At 42.3% G+C, this 16,502-nt stretch overlaps 1 protein-coding gene across 2 annotated transcripts in view; it reads left to right on the top strand.

Moving 5' to 3' along the window:
- The window catches only part of SELP (selectin P), a 59,004-nt gene extending 47,436 nt beyond the window's left edge, over positions 1–11,568 (top strand). For both annotated transcript variants that reach the window (XM_063133728.1, XM_063133718.1), the window contains 4 exons: positions 3,822–3,944; positions 6,847–6,877; positions 8,920–8,969; positions 10,544–11,568. In XM_063133728.1, coding sequence (XP_062989798.1) covers positions 3,822–3,944; positions 6,847–6,877; positions 8,920–8,968 — 203 coding nt within the window. In that variant the 3' untranslated portion in view covers position 8,969; positions 10,544–11,568. The remainder of the gene's footprint in view (positions 1–3,821; positions 3,945–6,846; positions 6,878–8,919; positions 8,970–10,543) is intronic.
- Positions 11,569–16,502: the final 4,934 nt, after the last annotated feature.

Here is a 16,502-nt window from a genome sequence, read left to right as displayed (position 1 = left end):
CAGTGTCTCAGCAGACAGCCATCTTGCCTTCTTGGTTTTCTTTTTCTTTGGGACGTTTTTTGTTGCCACCTCTTGGACAATGTTGTGAACTTCTGTCCATAGTTCTTCCGAGACCCTATCTACTAAATCTAGTCCCTTAAATCTATTCTTCCCTTCCACTGCATATTCATTAGGAATATTAGTGAGCTCATATCTAACTGATCTGTGGGTCTTCCCTATTCTCTTTAGTTTGATTCTAAATTGTGCAATAAGAAGTTCGTGATCTGAACTACAGTCAGCTCCAGGTCTTGTTTTTACTGTCTGTATAGATGTCCACCACCTTTGGCTGCAAAGGATGTAGTCAATCTGATTTCGGTGTCGGCCATCTGGTGAAGTCCATGTATAAAGCCGTCTTTTCGGTTGTTGGAAGAGAGTGTTTGTTATGCACAGTGAGTTGTCCTGGCAGAATTCTATCAGCCTATGTCCCGCTTCATTTTGTTCTCCTAGACCATGCTTACCTGTAATTCCAGATGTCATTTGACTGCCCACCTTAGCGTTCCAGTCTCCTGTAACGAAAATAACATCTCTTTTTGGTGTGTTATCCAGTAGGTACTGCAGATCCTCATAGAACTGATCTATTTCTGCTTCTTCAGCATCTGTGGTTGGGGCATATATTTGGACCACTGTGATGTTAAATGGCTTACCCTGAATTCGAATTGAGATCATTCTATAATTTTTTGGATTATATCCAAGCACTGCTTTAGCCACTTTATTATTAATTATGAAGGCTACTCCATTTCTTCTGTGATCCTCTTGTCCACAGTAGTAGATCTGGTGGTGATCTGATGTGAAGTGGCCCATTCCAGTCCATTTCAGTTCACTGACACCCAATATATCTATATTTAATCTTGACATCTCACCAATAACCACATCCAATTTGCCCTGGCTCATAGATCTTACATTCCAGGTTCCTATGGTGTGTTGATCTTTAGAACATCGGATTCGTCATTCACCACCAGCACCGTCGGCTACTAGCCGTCCTTTCGGCTTTGAGCTAGCTGCGTCATCACATCTGGGGCTAGTTGAACTTAACCTCTGTTCCTCCCCAGTAGCATTTTGACCATCTTCCGACCTGGGGGTCCCATCTTCCGATGGTATACCGACATACCTCTGGTTGTACTGATCCATTTAGTTTTCATGGCAAGAATACTGGGGTGGGTTGCCATTGTAAAGGAAGCACGCCCCAGCAAAGCTGGCTTTTCCACTGGATTTTGCACAGATCCCAGGAACACACGCACACAGCTCCAAAACTGGAGGATTAGGCCCAATTTTATTGAGGATAAGGGTAGGAAATACAAGATTAGCATTCAATAGGTAAAACATGCAGATACAGAATAAGAACCCAGTCCAAGCAAACTAAAATAGCTAAGTTGCCAACTATACTTCACCCAGCCATGTGGTCATCCAGCTCAGAACAAAAGCCCCTTGCAAAATGTACTCTTTATAGATAGTTTCCCCTGCTCTTTCCCCCCACCCTTGCGAGGATCGTTCACACCTTCCCTGAGATGTTAATTTTTTGCTCAAGGCCGATCGGCCTGGCCCCAAGCGGTTCCAGGATGTGCCAGAACGCCCCCATGCAGCTGGCGCTTATCTGTTCTGCTCCTAAAATCATAACAATAAAAGTACATTTTAACATTCTAAAAAGCCATTCTTGGTATGAATTAACCCCATCCTTACAGCCATTACCTTCCCCAGGAATCGTATTTAGTCTGACCTCTCTACCATGACCTTCCCGTCTTGGGTGTCCCTTCACGGTTTAGCTCATGGCATCCTTGAGGTGCTCAAGCTCCAGCACCACGACAAGGTAACGATCTCCTTTGCTGGAGAAAAGTTCCATATACATGTTATCTATATACATGTTCATCCTTTGCACTAGTACAAAACTTATTATTATTATTATTATTATTATTATTATTATTATTATTATTAAAAAACAGTTCTGGGGCTTGTGGTAGAGGCATATTTCTTTATTTATTAAATTTATATACTGCCCCATAGCTGAAGCTCTCTGGGCGGTTTACAAAAGTTAAAAACAGTGAACATTAAAAAGTATAAAAAATGTAAACCATCAAAAATATAAAAACAGTATAAAACAACAGTATCCATTTAACTAACAAGGTCAAGCGTGTTAGCCAATCAGTGCTGCCCACAGCTGGGTTTGCAGAACCATTTCCCCTCAGAACTGGACTGTGGAGAGGAAACTTTGTACTGTGAACATGATGAGGGCACTTTCACATCAGCCTCTGTGTTCTGCAGATGTTATGTTCGTCTTCACACTTAGAAGTGAAATGAAGTTTTGCAAACCATATCTGAAATCTGAACTCTTTCCAGATTTTTCTCTTGGCATATTTCCTTGGAGGGGTGTGGAGTAAATCTTCAGTTTTGTTGATTAGTGAATTTTAAGACAATAAGATCAGGTATCAACTTCTCAACACCGTAATTTTCAATTTTAGTTGCACTCTAAAACACTTAATTAGGGTGACAATATGAAAAGGAGGACAGGGCTCCTGTATCTTTAACAGTTGTATTGAAAAGGAAATTTCAGCAGGTGTCATTTGTATATATGGGGAACCTGGTGAAATCCCCTCTTCATCACAACAGTTAAAGCTGCAGGAGCCCTGCCCTCTTTTAAATCTGGTCACTCTAGTGTAGCTCCTGCAGCTTTAACTGTTGTGATGAAGAGGGGATTTTACCAGGTGCTGCATGCATAGAAATGACCCCTGCTGAAATTCCCTTTTCTATGCAGCTGTTAAAGATACAGGAGCCCGGTCCTCCTTTTCATAGGGTCACCCTAGTATTAGATGGAAGGGTTTTTATAAAACCTATTGTTTCACTGTTGGCTTGTGGACTCAGCTGGCAGTATGCAGTGGGAGCACCTGACTGTATTTAGCCTGGGGTGCAGCCTTGATCCACAAAGCCAAATCATCCTAGTTTGCCAAGTCACCAGAGTCCTTGTGGTACAGGAAGCAAGGTGTTGAAAACGAAGCACCACACAGGGGTCCAGCTGCCCCCTGGCCCTGGATTGCCGTGAAGCCCTCCAGTTTGGTCACAGCTAAGCCTGCCATCCAAGAGTACCACAGGCTGCAGGCGAACTGAGAAGTGGAAATTGAGACCAGTGTGTGGAGGGAATGTGCCAGGGCTTGGGACAGGTTGGCAAGGAGTTGATCCACGAAGAGTGCTAGATAAGCCCTGGCTTCTAAAATCTACTGCTTCCATAGGAAGACTGGTAGTCAGCAAGGCAGTGACAAAACTTCCTTCCTTCCCAGAAGAAGCAGGCAGTGCAGTATCTATTCTCTCTGGTTCACCCGGTCTAGCAAACTTCATGGGGAAAACCAGTTGAAGACCCACTGTAGTGGTCTTCAACCGGTGGGTTGCCGCCATGTTGGGCAATTGTAAAATTGTGACAGTGGGTCCCATGTTGCAGGTTGGGAGTCCGAGGTGGGTCTGGACCAGTTGAAGACCACTGTAGATAACCTAGAACAGCCTCCCCCAAACTGGTGGAGTTGTAACTCCTATAATTCCACAGGTGGGTTTCAGATTATGGGAGTTGTAGTCCAACATGCTTGGAGGGCACCAGGTTGGAGGAGGCTGAACTAGAAAGACAACCTATGAAAGCCGCCTCCCTGTTTCCTTATGATGATTATCCACAGTGATCTTCTACCTCTGCCACAGATGTCAATGTCTGACAGGTGATGATGCAGACAAGGAGGAGGAGAATTTGTAATGTGAATGAGAATTCTAAGCACTTCATCTTTAACATCTGGGTTTGCTATTAATTTCAGAAAATAGCGCCTCTCGTCTCACGCAAGTTCTGCTTTATACGGGTGGAGTTACAGCATCGGTTGTTGCCCTTGTGGTCTCTGGGGTTCTGATAGCTCTGGCAATCAGGCGGTTCAGCAAAAGAGGTAAGAAAATGCAGGGAGCCCACCCTGTTCCTTTACCCTATTTTGCAAGTCTTGTCCACATACAACTTAGGTTGTCTTCTCTTTTATTTTTTCATTTTGATTAAAATGTTCTCCAGGAGCTGATCTAATTTACATAGAAAGAGGTGTCAAAATTCTGATCAACATCACTTCAGACTGCAGTGTGGGTGCGTGGGTGTGAGTGTGTATGTGTGTGCCAATTTTGAAAGCTCTCCCATTTTTAAAAAAAATCTGATGTAGTAAACTAGCATGTTGGAGAGTGAGGCTTAGTGAAGGATTCCTTGTGATGTGTTTACTATAAATGCAGGGAGGTTTTTTATTGGGTGGTGGTGGTGTAGAGGAATCAAAAATATGGTACCCCTCTTCACTTGCACTATGAAGTGGAATTCTACTCCAAGGTCCCCATTTTATTTTGTGTAATGTTCAGATTGGGACTAAGGGTGCCAACTTCAGACTACACCATCCTTCATTCTGATAAAATTTTGTATGCACCAACCTACATTTTTTTATCATGGTATTATGTTATGATAACTTGGCTGCTCTGAGAATACTTTGGCAGAATATTCTTGCCTGACACCCCACAGAACTACTCTGGAGTGACTTTTCTCACGAGAGAGAGAGAGAGAGAGAGAGAGAGAGAGAGAGAGAGTGAGTGAGTTAGCCACCTCCATCCAGCTGAAAAGGGGGTCCTGGGGATTGGCAGCTAGTCAGAAGTAAAACTGATAAATGAACTCATATTTAATTCAGATGTGGCTTCCCAGCTGTATCCACCTCTGTTATACATCAATATGTTTTCCCCTGATTGAAGGGTTTTAGAGGTGGAAGAGGTACTCAATTTACTTAATTTATGTATTTACTACATTTCTAAACTGCCATAATGAACATAAATTCAGTCAAATAAGAAAAGGCATTTAACTAATGCTGTGCCTTGGTTTGTTTAGAGGTTTGTTTACAGCTATAAAACGGGGCCTACAATTTAAGAGTAAAAATAAAAGAAAACCCACAATTTACCTTAGATAAATTATATATCCTCTGCCTGCCCCTTAGTGCATCATGAGACAGATGTTTTATTGCATGCTCATTACTGGCTAATCACAGTGTTTCACAGGTCCTTTTGACGATGCTGTCCACCTTCCACTCGTCACGCGCTCCTTCTGGTCTTTTTTCCATGACAAAATAAGACCCAGTAAATCCTTTTTAAAAAAAATTGAAGCAAAACTTGCTGCCATTTCCTGGCGGGGTAAAAACGCCCACTGAATGGGCCCATGTGGTCATTGGTGCTTCCTCTTTTTTTGTCATGTGAAGAAAGAGGAAGCTGTTCATCACTATTGTGGGACAGCAACAGGAGGCCAAAGTAATGGTAGGGAAATGTGATCCCCCCACGCCCCTTTATTCTATTCTATTCCCTTTTTCATAGGGAATAGAATATTCTATTCTAGAACTCTATTCTATTCCCTTTTTCATAGGGAACATTCTTTAATCCATGATGATCTCATAGTCCCAAAGCAGCCAATTGCATGCATCTGTTCTTGAAGTTATTATCGTTGGCCATTGTGAGGGCCATTTCCTTGGTGGAAAGATGGGAATGAATGAATCAATCAATAGTTAACTAATGTGCAGAACACAGATGAATGTAGCAGAAAGGGAGGGAGTGTAGTTTAAATATACAAAAAATAATCAAATATCCAAGAAATGTACTGAGTTGTCTAGCAGAGAGGCCAAAATATGATGGAAGGGTTTAGAAGGACGCTTTTTTTCAATTGACAGATGGAATTCAGAATAGGGTCATCTGACCTGTTGCAGGTCTGGCAGCAAAGAACGTATTATAATCAAAGATGGTCATGGCATTTTTTGCCTTAAATATTTCTAGAACCAGTGGTCTGCTTTGCACACCATAGCAGCAACTTCTGGGTTGTTTAACCCAGGAATTCTGAGGATGAGTGGAATGTGCATCATTTCCACTTTTAATTATCACACCAGGAATGTTCCTCGATAGTTTTATGACATTCAGACCTGGAACTCTGGGTTGTTTATGAATTAAACAATCCAGAGTTTCTAGTTTTACACATCATGAAACAACCCAGGAACCAGCCATTCTTGGATTGTTAATTAAAAGTGGAAATAATGAATGTGCAGCTTCTGTGCTCTGCTTATCCCTACAATTCTTTGGTTAAACAACCCAGGAATTGCCGCCATGATGTACAAACCAGGTCAGAAACTCTCTTGGGCCCAATCTACACCAAGCAGGATATTGCACTTTGAAAGTGGTACATAGAAGGCAGGAGCCACACTACTGCTTTATAGTGGTATTGAAGTGCACTGACAACTGTTGGGCCTATTGACACATACCATATACTGCTTTCATAGTGCTTTCATAACACTATATCCTGCTTGGTGTGGCTCCTGCCTTTTATATACCGCTTTCATAGTGCAATATCCTGCTTGGTGTAGATTCAGCCTTGGTCTAACTTAACTCATAGGAGTGTTGGAAGCTCCCCTCTACTGAGTCAGACCATTGGTCCATCTAGCCCAGCATTGTTGCCACTGACTGGCAGCCTCTCTCCAGGGTTTCAGGCAGGAGTTTTTCCAGTCCTACCTGGAGATGCTTGGGATTGAACCTGGGACCTTACGCATATGAAGCAGGTGCTCTGCTACTGAACTATGGCCTTTCCAGGGTCGTTTTGAGGGGGGAAAGCAATAATCCCCTCTGCTCTTTGGAGGAAAGACATGGAATACAAATGTAATGTAATCATTCATCACAGTCCTGCATTCTAATCGAAGCACTATTATACTGTTATCTGCTATTTACATTCATAAATGATATGATAGTAATTGGATATCTCTCTCTCTCTCTCTGATTCATTGGGAACTTTGACTCCATTAGAGGGAAGAAGGAAGCTCCTGAGCCATACCAGGTACTAAGATTTAACGTTTGGAATGTGAGGAAGCTGTTTGCAAACAGAGACTTAAAGATGAACAAATACACAAAAACAGAGATGCCATTCAGGAGTCAAACAATTCAAGTTATGAAGATGTGCAGCATGATCCTATTTACTCGGAAGTAAATTCCTCTGAGATAAATAGGACTTCCTTCCTTGTTGTATGTGTGCTTAGGACTACAGAGCCAGGGACCTGGTTCACACATAATGTCAAGCCGTTGTGGGTGAAATTTCAGGTGGGGCTTGTTGTTTTGTGTTTTAAAAATCCCAGTCTTCGTGGGAGCACACCACAGCATGTCATTATGTGCAAACTCAGAAAGGGTGGGTTGTTGGATTGCTTAACAAGTCACCCAGAACCTATGGTTTATTTTAGGGTTGCATCAAGAAGGATGCAGACAAGCTGGAGCGAGTTCAGAGGAGGGCAACCAGGATGATCAGGGGTCTAGAAACAAAGCCCTAGGAAGAGAGACTGAAACAACTGGGCATGTTTAGCCTGGAGAAGATAAGATGGAGGGGAGACATGAGAGCACTCTTCAAATACTTAAAAGGTTGTCCCACAGAGGAGGGCCAGGATCTCTTCTCGATCCTCCCAGAGTGCAGGACACAGAATAACGGGCTCAAGTTAAAGGAAACCAGATTCCGGCTGGACATCAGGAAAAACTTCCTGACTATTAGAGCAGTACAACAATGGAATCAGTTACCTAGGGAGGTTGTGGGCTAGAGGCCTTCAAGAGGCAGCTGGACCACCATCTGTCAGTAATGCTTTAGGGTGGATTCCTGCATTGAGCAGGGGGTTGGACTTGATGGCCTTGTAGGTCCCTTCCAACTCTGCTATTCTATGATTCTATGATAATCATCTCAGCAACCCACCCTAACCAGGTTCACATGTAACAACAAGCTGCGGCAGCCAGAGCTGTGTCGAGAAGCCGCATGGGGAAATTGACCTATGGTGGTTTCTTATTACATGTGAACTGGTTCAGTCACTACACATCAAGAGGCTTCCTTCCAACCTTTGCAGGCTGGTGTTCAATTTGAATGCCACCATAGGTGAAAGATAATGTACGGTTTATGGTGACTTAGGGCTTCTCTACACCAGGCTTTATCCCACTTCTACTTCCAGATTCTTTGTGGGATTATTAGCTGCTCCTTTACACATGCTTTTTTTCTGGGATTTCCTTTGTCTGCAAGCTCTATATTTTTCATTATACAGCCACTATATGGCACTGTGGTATAGTGGAATTGCAGAAATACACAGGCCATTGGAGCACTTCGATGCACCATTAAAATTAAATGCTGCATTTTCCCTGTTAAGAAAGAAGCCACACTAATGGACAAAAGGTACAGGAGAGGCCCTGGAGGTTGATGATGTCATGTAAAGGACCAACAAACTACTGTGTGTGACAATCACGAGTGCACAATAGAATCCTCATGTAGAGAGGCCCTCAAACAACCAAGATTATTATTCAAACCAAAGCAAATGGTGTCAAATCTCTCTACAATCCAGGGGTCCTTCCAGATGAGGCTTTTACTGTGCAACTGCCTTGCCTCATTCACAGAATTGTATAGGGGTTCCAGATGATGTCATCTTCAATTTGTAACCCATGTTTTCCCAACTCATCTTCTATAGTTTTTTCTTTCCACAAACAAAGCTGTTAGGGAAGAAAAGATGGAATAGCTGCCCAATGCCTTTTGATTGCTCGTGCTAGGAGCCCTCCATCTGGAGAAGCATCCTTGGCCAGTAGCCTGCTGCTCTGGCCACACCCTAGGCTTCTTTTGCTTGAGTACAGTGACCTTTTCTCATAGCTGAAATTGCAGTTTTTTATAGGCAGATTTTTTTCCTTGTACACATTTTCAAATGCAGCTTAGCGATCATGAAGACTAGAAAGATATTTTGTATATGAAATGAACTCTGAGATCCACAAAATTTTAATAGAACAAAAGTGCCTTGGGGTCATCATGCCTTATGTTTCCTAGGCTACATCAACTTTAAAATAATCTTTATTTGTATTGCCTTTTAGTGATTTGGGGGCACCCGGCGTATTCACCAATGCAGCATTTGATTCCTAAGGTAATCCAGCAGCTGTTTTGCTTTGACATGTTCATTTCAGAGGACTTTACCCCAGTTCTCCTTTCTTAAATCTTGCAAAAGTTTACTTGCAAAATTCTTTAGTTATTACACATTATTTCGATAATGTGATTCTTAGGATGCCAGTGCCTTCACGCCCTCTTGTGGCTGGTTTATGTGTGTCAATTGTAGCTCAAAACTGGGTTGCTTCCTGACGGGACTCTTTAATGCTGCCACTATTAGGTAGAAGGGCAATTAAACTTAGCACTTTATCTTCAGTAGAATCTTATGCCAGCCCCACACAATAGGTGCAAAGGTGCATGATATTGCTGAGCTAGGATTGGAATGTAGTGTCCTTCCAAGGGAAGCATTGCAGGGGAATATGGTGTTTGCCAGGCCACTATTGATGTTTGCAGCAGCAGCAAAATGAGGCCTTAGCTAGACCTAAGTTTTATCCCGGGATCGTCTCGGAGTCGTCCCTGCCTGCTCCCGGGGATCCCGTGTGTCATTTACATGAACAGGGATGACCCCAGGACGATCCCAGGATAAACCTTAGGTCTAGCTAAGGAAGAAGAAGTAGAAGTAGAAGAAGAAGAAGAAGAAGAAGAAGAAGAAGAAGAAGAAGAAGAAGAAGTGGTGCTAGCACTGCCACTTTCCCCAATAACCCACCCACCCTGAAAATACTAGGTTTTTCTCCCAATTATTGGACTGGTCTCTGGCTACTTCAGTCTGCAAAAGAACTACAAAACTGAGGGGAGGGACATTAATAATTTCCCCAAAAGACAGATGTTCTAAGGTCTGAAAAAAGACAGAAAGAACACAGGAGAACCAGAGGAACACAATGGTTTGATCACAATATCATGCAGATGCACTGTAAAAAATAATTCCTTCCATTGTAACAATTTCCAGGATCATAGTAGTTTGTTGCAGTAAAGGCTTTCATGAACACTGTCTACTTACTTCATCAGATGCACGAAGTATTAACCTCAGATTGGCCGGGGGTGTGTGTGTGTGTTAAATGCAAAATGTACCCACATTAATAGTTACCTTAACAGTTGCCATTCACACAAAAAATGTTGGGTGGTGACAGAGACATCATTGCAACGGTGAGTCAATTCAACATATGCAGTGTGGTTTAAAATAAAAAGCCTTTCTCTTTATTCAAACCGCAGGGAATAAGAGTTGAATTTATTGATGAACTGAACTTTGGCAATTTTGCATTTATTTTTGTCTTTGAACTTCTTCTTTTTTCAAGATTGGCCACCTTAAGGTCATTGAAAGAATGTCTTAGGAGGTAGAAACGTTCCCCCATGGTTTCTGAACATTGCCATTTCTGGTGTCAGATTTGTGTCCCATTTATTCTTAACAAATTTATTCAGGCATAAGCTTTTGTGGACCCAGTCTAACATTAGTTTACATCTCCTGTCCCACCCCCACCCCCAGTGCCCAAACATGTTAACATTTCATGCGAAGAGTGGGTATGAAAGATTATGCCGGAATAAATGTTTTAGTCTTTAAGGTGCCACAGAACCTGGGGGGTGTCTTCATGACAATGTTTTGGCTGCTTTTCCCCTCAGAACCCCACAACATCACAGCTGCAAGGTGGCAATGGTAAATCCTGATGGCAGCAGGGAGAGCAGGCTATCCAGCCGAGCAAGCAGCAGCGCCCACCCCTGCGCGTCCCATGATCTGCCCCCAAGAACGCCCTCTACCTCAGCCCGAAGCGAGGTCACCACCGACAGATGGAGGAAAGAAGGGGGTGACCTTGCAGCAAAGGAAAAAGCTGCAGTATATCAACAACTTTTAAAGAGTGCAGCTTCGGGGGAAAAGCCCACATAAATAGAGATGTGAAGGCCCAGGGGAAAAAACTGGAAAAATTCAGGGGGGAAAATCCTCTGCCGTTTATTTCTGAAGCCTTTTTTTGTTTTGTTTTCAAAAAAATTGAAAGAAATGAAGAAAAAATGGATTGTGGGATGTTTTATTTTAGCATGAAGAATAAAATGTTTAAGATAAGGTGTTCATATATTTACTTCTCCAAATGATTTCTAAAAACTATGTACAGTTTCAGATTATTACAATTTCAGTGCAACGAGGACAAGCAATTCCTAGGTTGCAAACTGAGACTACAAATCTCAAATGCAAGAGCAAGATGCATTTCTGCCTCTAGGGGGCAGCACTGCCCCTGAAGCAGAGACTGAAACTGATAGTGATAGCTCAGGAAATGAGTCTGATTAAATTGCATGCATATTCATTGAATCTTGGTGTCCCCCCCCTTCTTTTTTTCTCAGTTCTTTTTATGGGAATGGGTGTTTCATGTCTGCCTGACACAGTGGAGGACTAGTGGAGACATAATTTTCTTTGTTACTAATGTTGTTTTCTTCTGTTTTGTTTGGTTTTATTACTTTTTTTTTTTGCCTGCTCCTCATAAATTGGAAAAACCAAAGATATCCCTTACAGTTCAGGTGTTCCTTACAGTTCAGGGGCTTGTAGCTCCATTTGTTACCAAAAAAAAGTAGAAATTCAAAAAAGTAAATTCAATTTGTAATAATTGCTTGAATACACTGTACTTTTAATATACCAAATGTGATAATTCTACGCCAAACCAACTTGTACATAATTACATTTTATGTTCCTAAAGTAACAAAGTAGCTTTCAATCTGTAAAAGGTAATAATATTGCATTTTTCTGTTTCTTTCCGGGGGAGGGATCCATTTTTCCTGACCCCCCCCCCCAAAAAAAACCGGTGTGTGTGTTTCCATGGCTTCAACATTTCCAGAAATTTTACATCTCTACGTATAAACAACTCAGTGCCAACTTGCAGCCAGAATGGGCTAAACAGGGTGTATAGGCAACCTCTGAGAGAACACAGTAATCCACCTAGTAAGGATCATAGAATCATAGAATGGCAGAGCTGGAAGGGGCCTACAAGGCCATCGAGTCCAACCCCCTGCAGGAATCCACCCTAAAGCATCCTTGACAGATGGATGTCCAGCTGCCTCTTGAATGCCTCTGCTGTGGGAGAGCCCACAACCTCCCTAGGTAACTGATTCCATTGTCATACTGCTCTAAAAGTCAGGATGAATCTTTGGTGTCTGCCGCTCGATTACTCTTTTCTAGAGAAACGTATATTGAGCCTGCATGGTCATATGGAAATATCAAGAGTACAAATTCAGATATGTGATTTTAAAATATGTGCTAATGACATTTCATTCTATTTTGAATTCTTTATAAATCAAGTTGCACTTCTGCGTCTAAAGTGCACTATATTATTATTTATTATTTTTATTTGTATCCCACCTTTTGCCCAATACTGGGCCTCAAGGCGGTCTTACAAAATTTAAAACATACATTGTAAAACCCAGGAAAAGAAATGTAAAAAAAACTCCAAACGTTTAAAATACACAACAAAATTATAAGTCATTAACATAGATGGAGAACCAAATTACTCTCCAAAGGCCTGCTGGAACAAACAAGTTTGAGCCTGCTTCTGAAAGCCCATCAAGGAGGGAGCCAGCCTACCTTCCCCAGGAAGAGAGTTCCAGAGCACTGGAGCAGCCACCGAGAAGGCCCTCTCCCATGTTCCCACCAAGCGCGCCTGTGAAGATGGCGAGACTGAAAGATGGGCTTCTCCAGAAGATCTCAAAGCATGGGCAGGCTCATAAGGGAGAATACGGTCTTTCAAACAACCTGGCCCCAAGCCATATATATAACCAGAATGGATAGAATTAAACCAGATACTACATTATAACGTGGTAGTCTGGGTAAGAGAGCACTATAAATCCCAAGATTTAGTGTGTTATCTTAACTCTCTTACCTATGTCAGTGGTGTTGGGATGGAGGGGAGGTGCTCTCTGCTAGCAGAGAGGAGCTCCAGCAGTGGGGAAGGGGTATATCCACCACATCAATCGCTGATATGCCAGCAGAAAGCTCCATGAGCATAGACTTGAGGACCCTAAGGCCTCATCTACACCATGCAGGATAATGCCGTATGAAAGTGGTATATAAAAGGCAGGAGCCACACTACTGCTTTATAGTGGTATGAAAGTACACTGACAACTGTTGGGGCCCATGGCCATATACCACATACCGCTATATCCTGTTTGGTGTGGCTCCTACCTTTTATACAGTATACCACTTTCATAGTGCAATATACTGCATGGTGTAGATGAGCCCTAGGAAACAAACTAAAATCCTGGAACTTTGGGTCAAACCCTAAGACTTGGCAATCCTAATAACAAATGGGTAACAACTGTGAATTTATTGCACTTCTTATATTTGCAAGCCAATGCACCTTTCACCGTATTCAACCATTAAATAGGGGTTGGATGCAATAGGCACTGAGGTATTGAGACAGAAACAGAAGGTTGCTTAGTCACAGTGCATATATGTATTTGTTAGTAGAAGATCCTCAAGAACCAGAGTTGAATGGCTGTCAAGATTAGGCCTGTTCTCCCTAGTGTGGGGCCTGGATCGCACTCAGAATCCAAATAATAATAATAATAATAATGAATTTATTTCTTCCCCGACTCTCCCTCTGGATCGAGGCGGGGAACAACATTGAATGCAAAATACTATAAAATACATAAAACTGATTAAAACCATAGAAAACTAATACATCATTGAAATAACAGTCAGACATCTTAAAATTCGAGTGGGTAAGCCTGCCGGAATAGATCAGGAGGAGGAGGCGGAAGAGGAGGAGGACCAGAAGTATACCAGCCAAACAGCAAGCGGGAGGGGATTCTCCAAGATTCTGCAGGAATCCAGGATGAATCTTCCCAGCTTATTGGTCAGGATGCAGAAGGCTCAGAGACCATTCTCCCCACCCCACTGAGAACTCAGCCTCTGTCAGAGCGGGAGGGGACTTGGGACTTAACATGCCAGAGTCTACCGCAGGGTCAAGCAGGTGGAGTTGAGAGGAGGTGGTCCCTTAGGCTAGCCCCTCGCCAGAGGCTTCTCCAAAAAGACCCTCCCTGAAGTAAAATGCCACTTGAACTGGGGGGAAACTCTCCATTTTAGTTGAAAGGCAACAGTCTAGCTTGTTAGGCTAATTAAGCTTAGAGGATAGTTCATACTAGCATTCACAATCCCACCAGGTGTGAAGAGATGTTGATTTGTTGAATAAAGCTTTGTGGATTACATGGCAAACCTCTATTGTCTCGCATCCCGGCAGGACGCCTTGGAATCATGACAATGGGAGGGACAAGGGAAAGCACACTCTGAGCAAAATTTGGCACACTGTACAAGGAATTATGCTTTTGGAAACAAGATGTCTGCATGTCTGTAATGATGCACATTCACAGCTTCCCTGGCAACTTCTGCTCTAGACAGTAAAACAAACATTGCTTTTCAAGTACAAAGCTAGAACAATTCAGAACCTTATTTCTCATAATGCCAGTGACTTTTAAATTATAGCAGTGTCTATTAAATGCAATCTCTTCCCATATTATCAAGCTGGATGGTAATTTTCACAGGGATGTTTTTCACTTGTATGCACACAGAACTCACCCGGGGCCTGGCCATGGGAGAAAAACGCTGATACAAGGGGATTTCCTGCACTTTAGTTGAGCTCTGCCACCACTGTCAGTGAGAGTTTGTGTTTGCTGATTGTTGAGATGGAATAAATTCATGCGGTTGTTCATTGTCATATGTCTACTGGCCAAGATGCTCCAAGATGACCTTCGTTATTCCTGTGTTGTCACTCTCCTATCAAATCACAATGTGAAGAGCCTTTTATCACTAAAGGGGCTTGCAGAGAAGCTGTTGCAAAGAAACCTTGTCAAAGGCTGCTGTAAAAGATTGCGTGTTTTTGGAAATGATCCCCTTGCTTCACCTTCAAAAACTGTACAATAACAAAAAGATTACTTTTGGTTTCTTACCAGGTAGATGGTGTTGCCTGCATGAAAGAACATGGTCAGCATAACATTAACATCCCTCCCACACTTGACTACTTATGTAATTATTCAGATAGATACCGTATTATTTATTATTATTATTATTTATTTATTTATTTATATAGCACCATCAATGTACATGGTGCTGTACAGAGTAAAACAGTAAATAGCAAGACCCTGCCACATAGGCTTACATTCTAATAAAATCATAATAAAACAATAAGGGGGGAAGAGAATGCAAACAGGCACAGGGTAGGGTAAAACTAACAGTGTAAAGTCAGAACAAAATCAAGTTTTAAAAGCTTTAGGAAAAAGAAAAGTTTTTAGCTGAGCTTTAAAAGCTGCGGTTGAACTTGTAGTTCTCAAATGTTCTGGAAGAGCGTTCCAGGCATAAGGGGCAGCAGAAGAAAATGGATGAAGCCGGGCAAGGGAAGTAGAGGCAGGCGAGAAACATGGCATCAGAGGAGCGAAGAGCACGAGCGGGGCAATAGTGTGAGATGAGAGAGGAGAGATAGGAAGGAGCTAGACAGTGAAAAGCTTTGTAGGTCAACAGGAGAAGTTTATATTGGATTCTGAAATGAATTGGAAGCCAATGAAGAGATTTCAGAAGTGGAGTTACATGGTCAGTGCGGCGAGCCAAGAAGATGATCTTAGCAGCAGAGTGGTGAACAGAAACCAACGGACTGATGTGAGAAGAAGGAAGGCCAGTGAGAAGAAGGTTGCAGTAGTCCAACCGAGAGATAACCAATGCATGAACAAGAGTCTTGGCAGAAGAGACAGACAAAAATGATCGAATCCTAGCAATATTATACAGGAAAAAACGACAGGATTTAGCTACTGCCTCAATATGAGGAATAAAGGAGAGCGAGGAATCAAATATAAAGCCAAGACTACGAGCTTCCTTGACTGGAGTAAGCGTAACATCATTGACAGTAAGAGAGAATGAGAGATGAGGAGAAGGTTTAGGAGGAAAAACAAGCAATTCAGTCTTTGCCATATTAAGTTTCAAACGACGATGAAGCAACCAAGCTGAGATATCTGAAAGACATGCCGAGATACGATCGTGAACATCAGGAGAAAGATCCGGAGATGAAAGATATAATTGTGTATCATCGGTATACAGATGATATTGGAGGCCATGAGATTGAATAAGATTACCCAAGGGCAGCATGTATAAAGAAAACAACAACGGGCCAAGCACCGAGCCTTGCAGAACCCCTACTGAAAGGGGAAAAGAAGAAGACGAGCTGCCATTAGTCAACACGTTGAAAGAGTGACCCGCTAGATAGGAGGCAAACCAGTTATAGACAGAGCCACAAAATCCAAGGTCATGAAGGGAATCTAAAAGAAGATCATGATCAACCGTGTCAAAGGCTGCAGTTAGATCAAGGAGAATAAGAACGGAATAATGGCCTTTAGACTTGGCAGTAAGAAGATCATTGGTAATCTTAGTAAGGGCTGTTTCAGTGGAATGCAAAGGACGGAATCCAGATTGAAAAGGATCCAGAGCAGAGTTACTAGAAAGAAAATCAAGACAACGAGAGTAGACCACACTCTCCAGGATCTTTGAAACAAATGGCAACAAAGAGACAGGTCGGTAGTTAGACAGAGATAGCCTATCAAGAGTAGGTTTCTTGAGAAT

This window comes from Elgaria multicarinata, chromosome 1 (genome assembly GCF_023053635.1).
Source record: "Elgaria multicarinata webbii isolate HBS135686 ecotype San Diego chromosome 1, rElgMul1.1.pri, whole genome shotgun sequence".
Classification (NCBI taxonomy): Eukaryota; Metazoa; Chordata; class Lepidosauria; order Squamata; family Anguidae; genus Elgaria; species Elgaria multicarinata.
The sequence above is the reverse complement of the archived record's forward strand: the minus strand, read 5'-3'. Positions and strand labels throughout refer to the sequence as shown.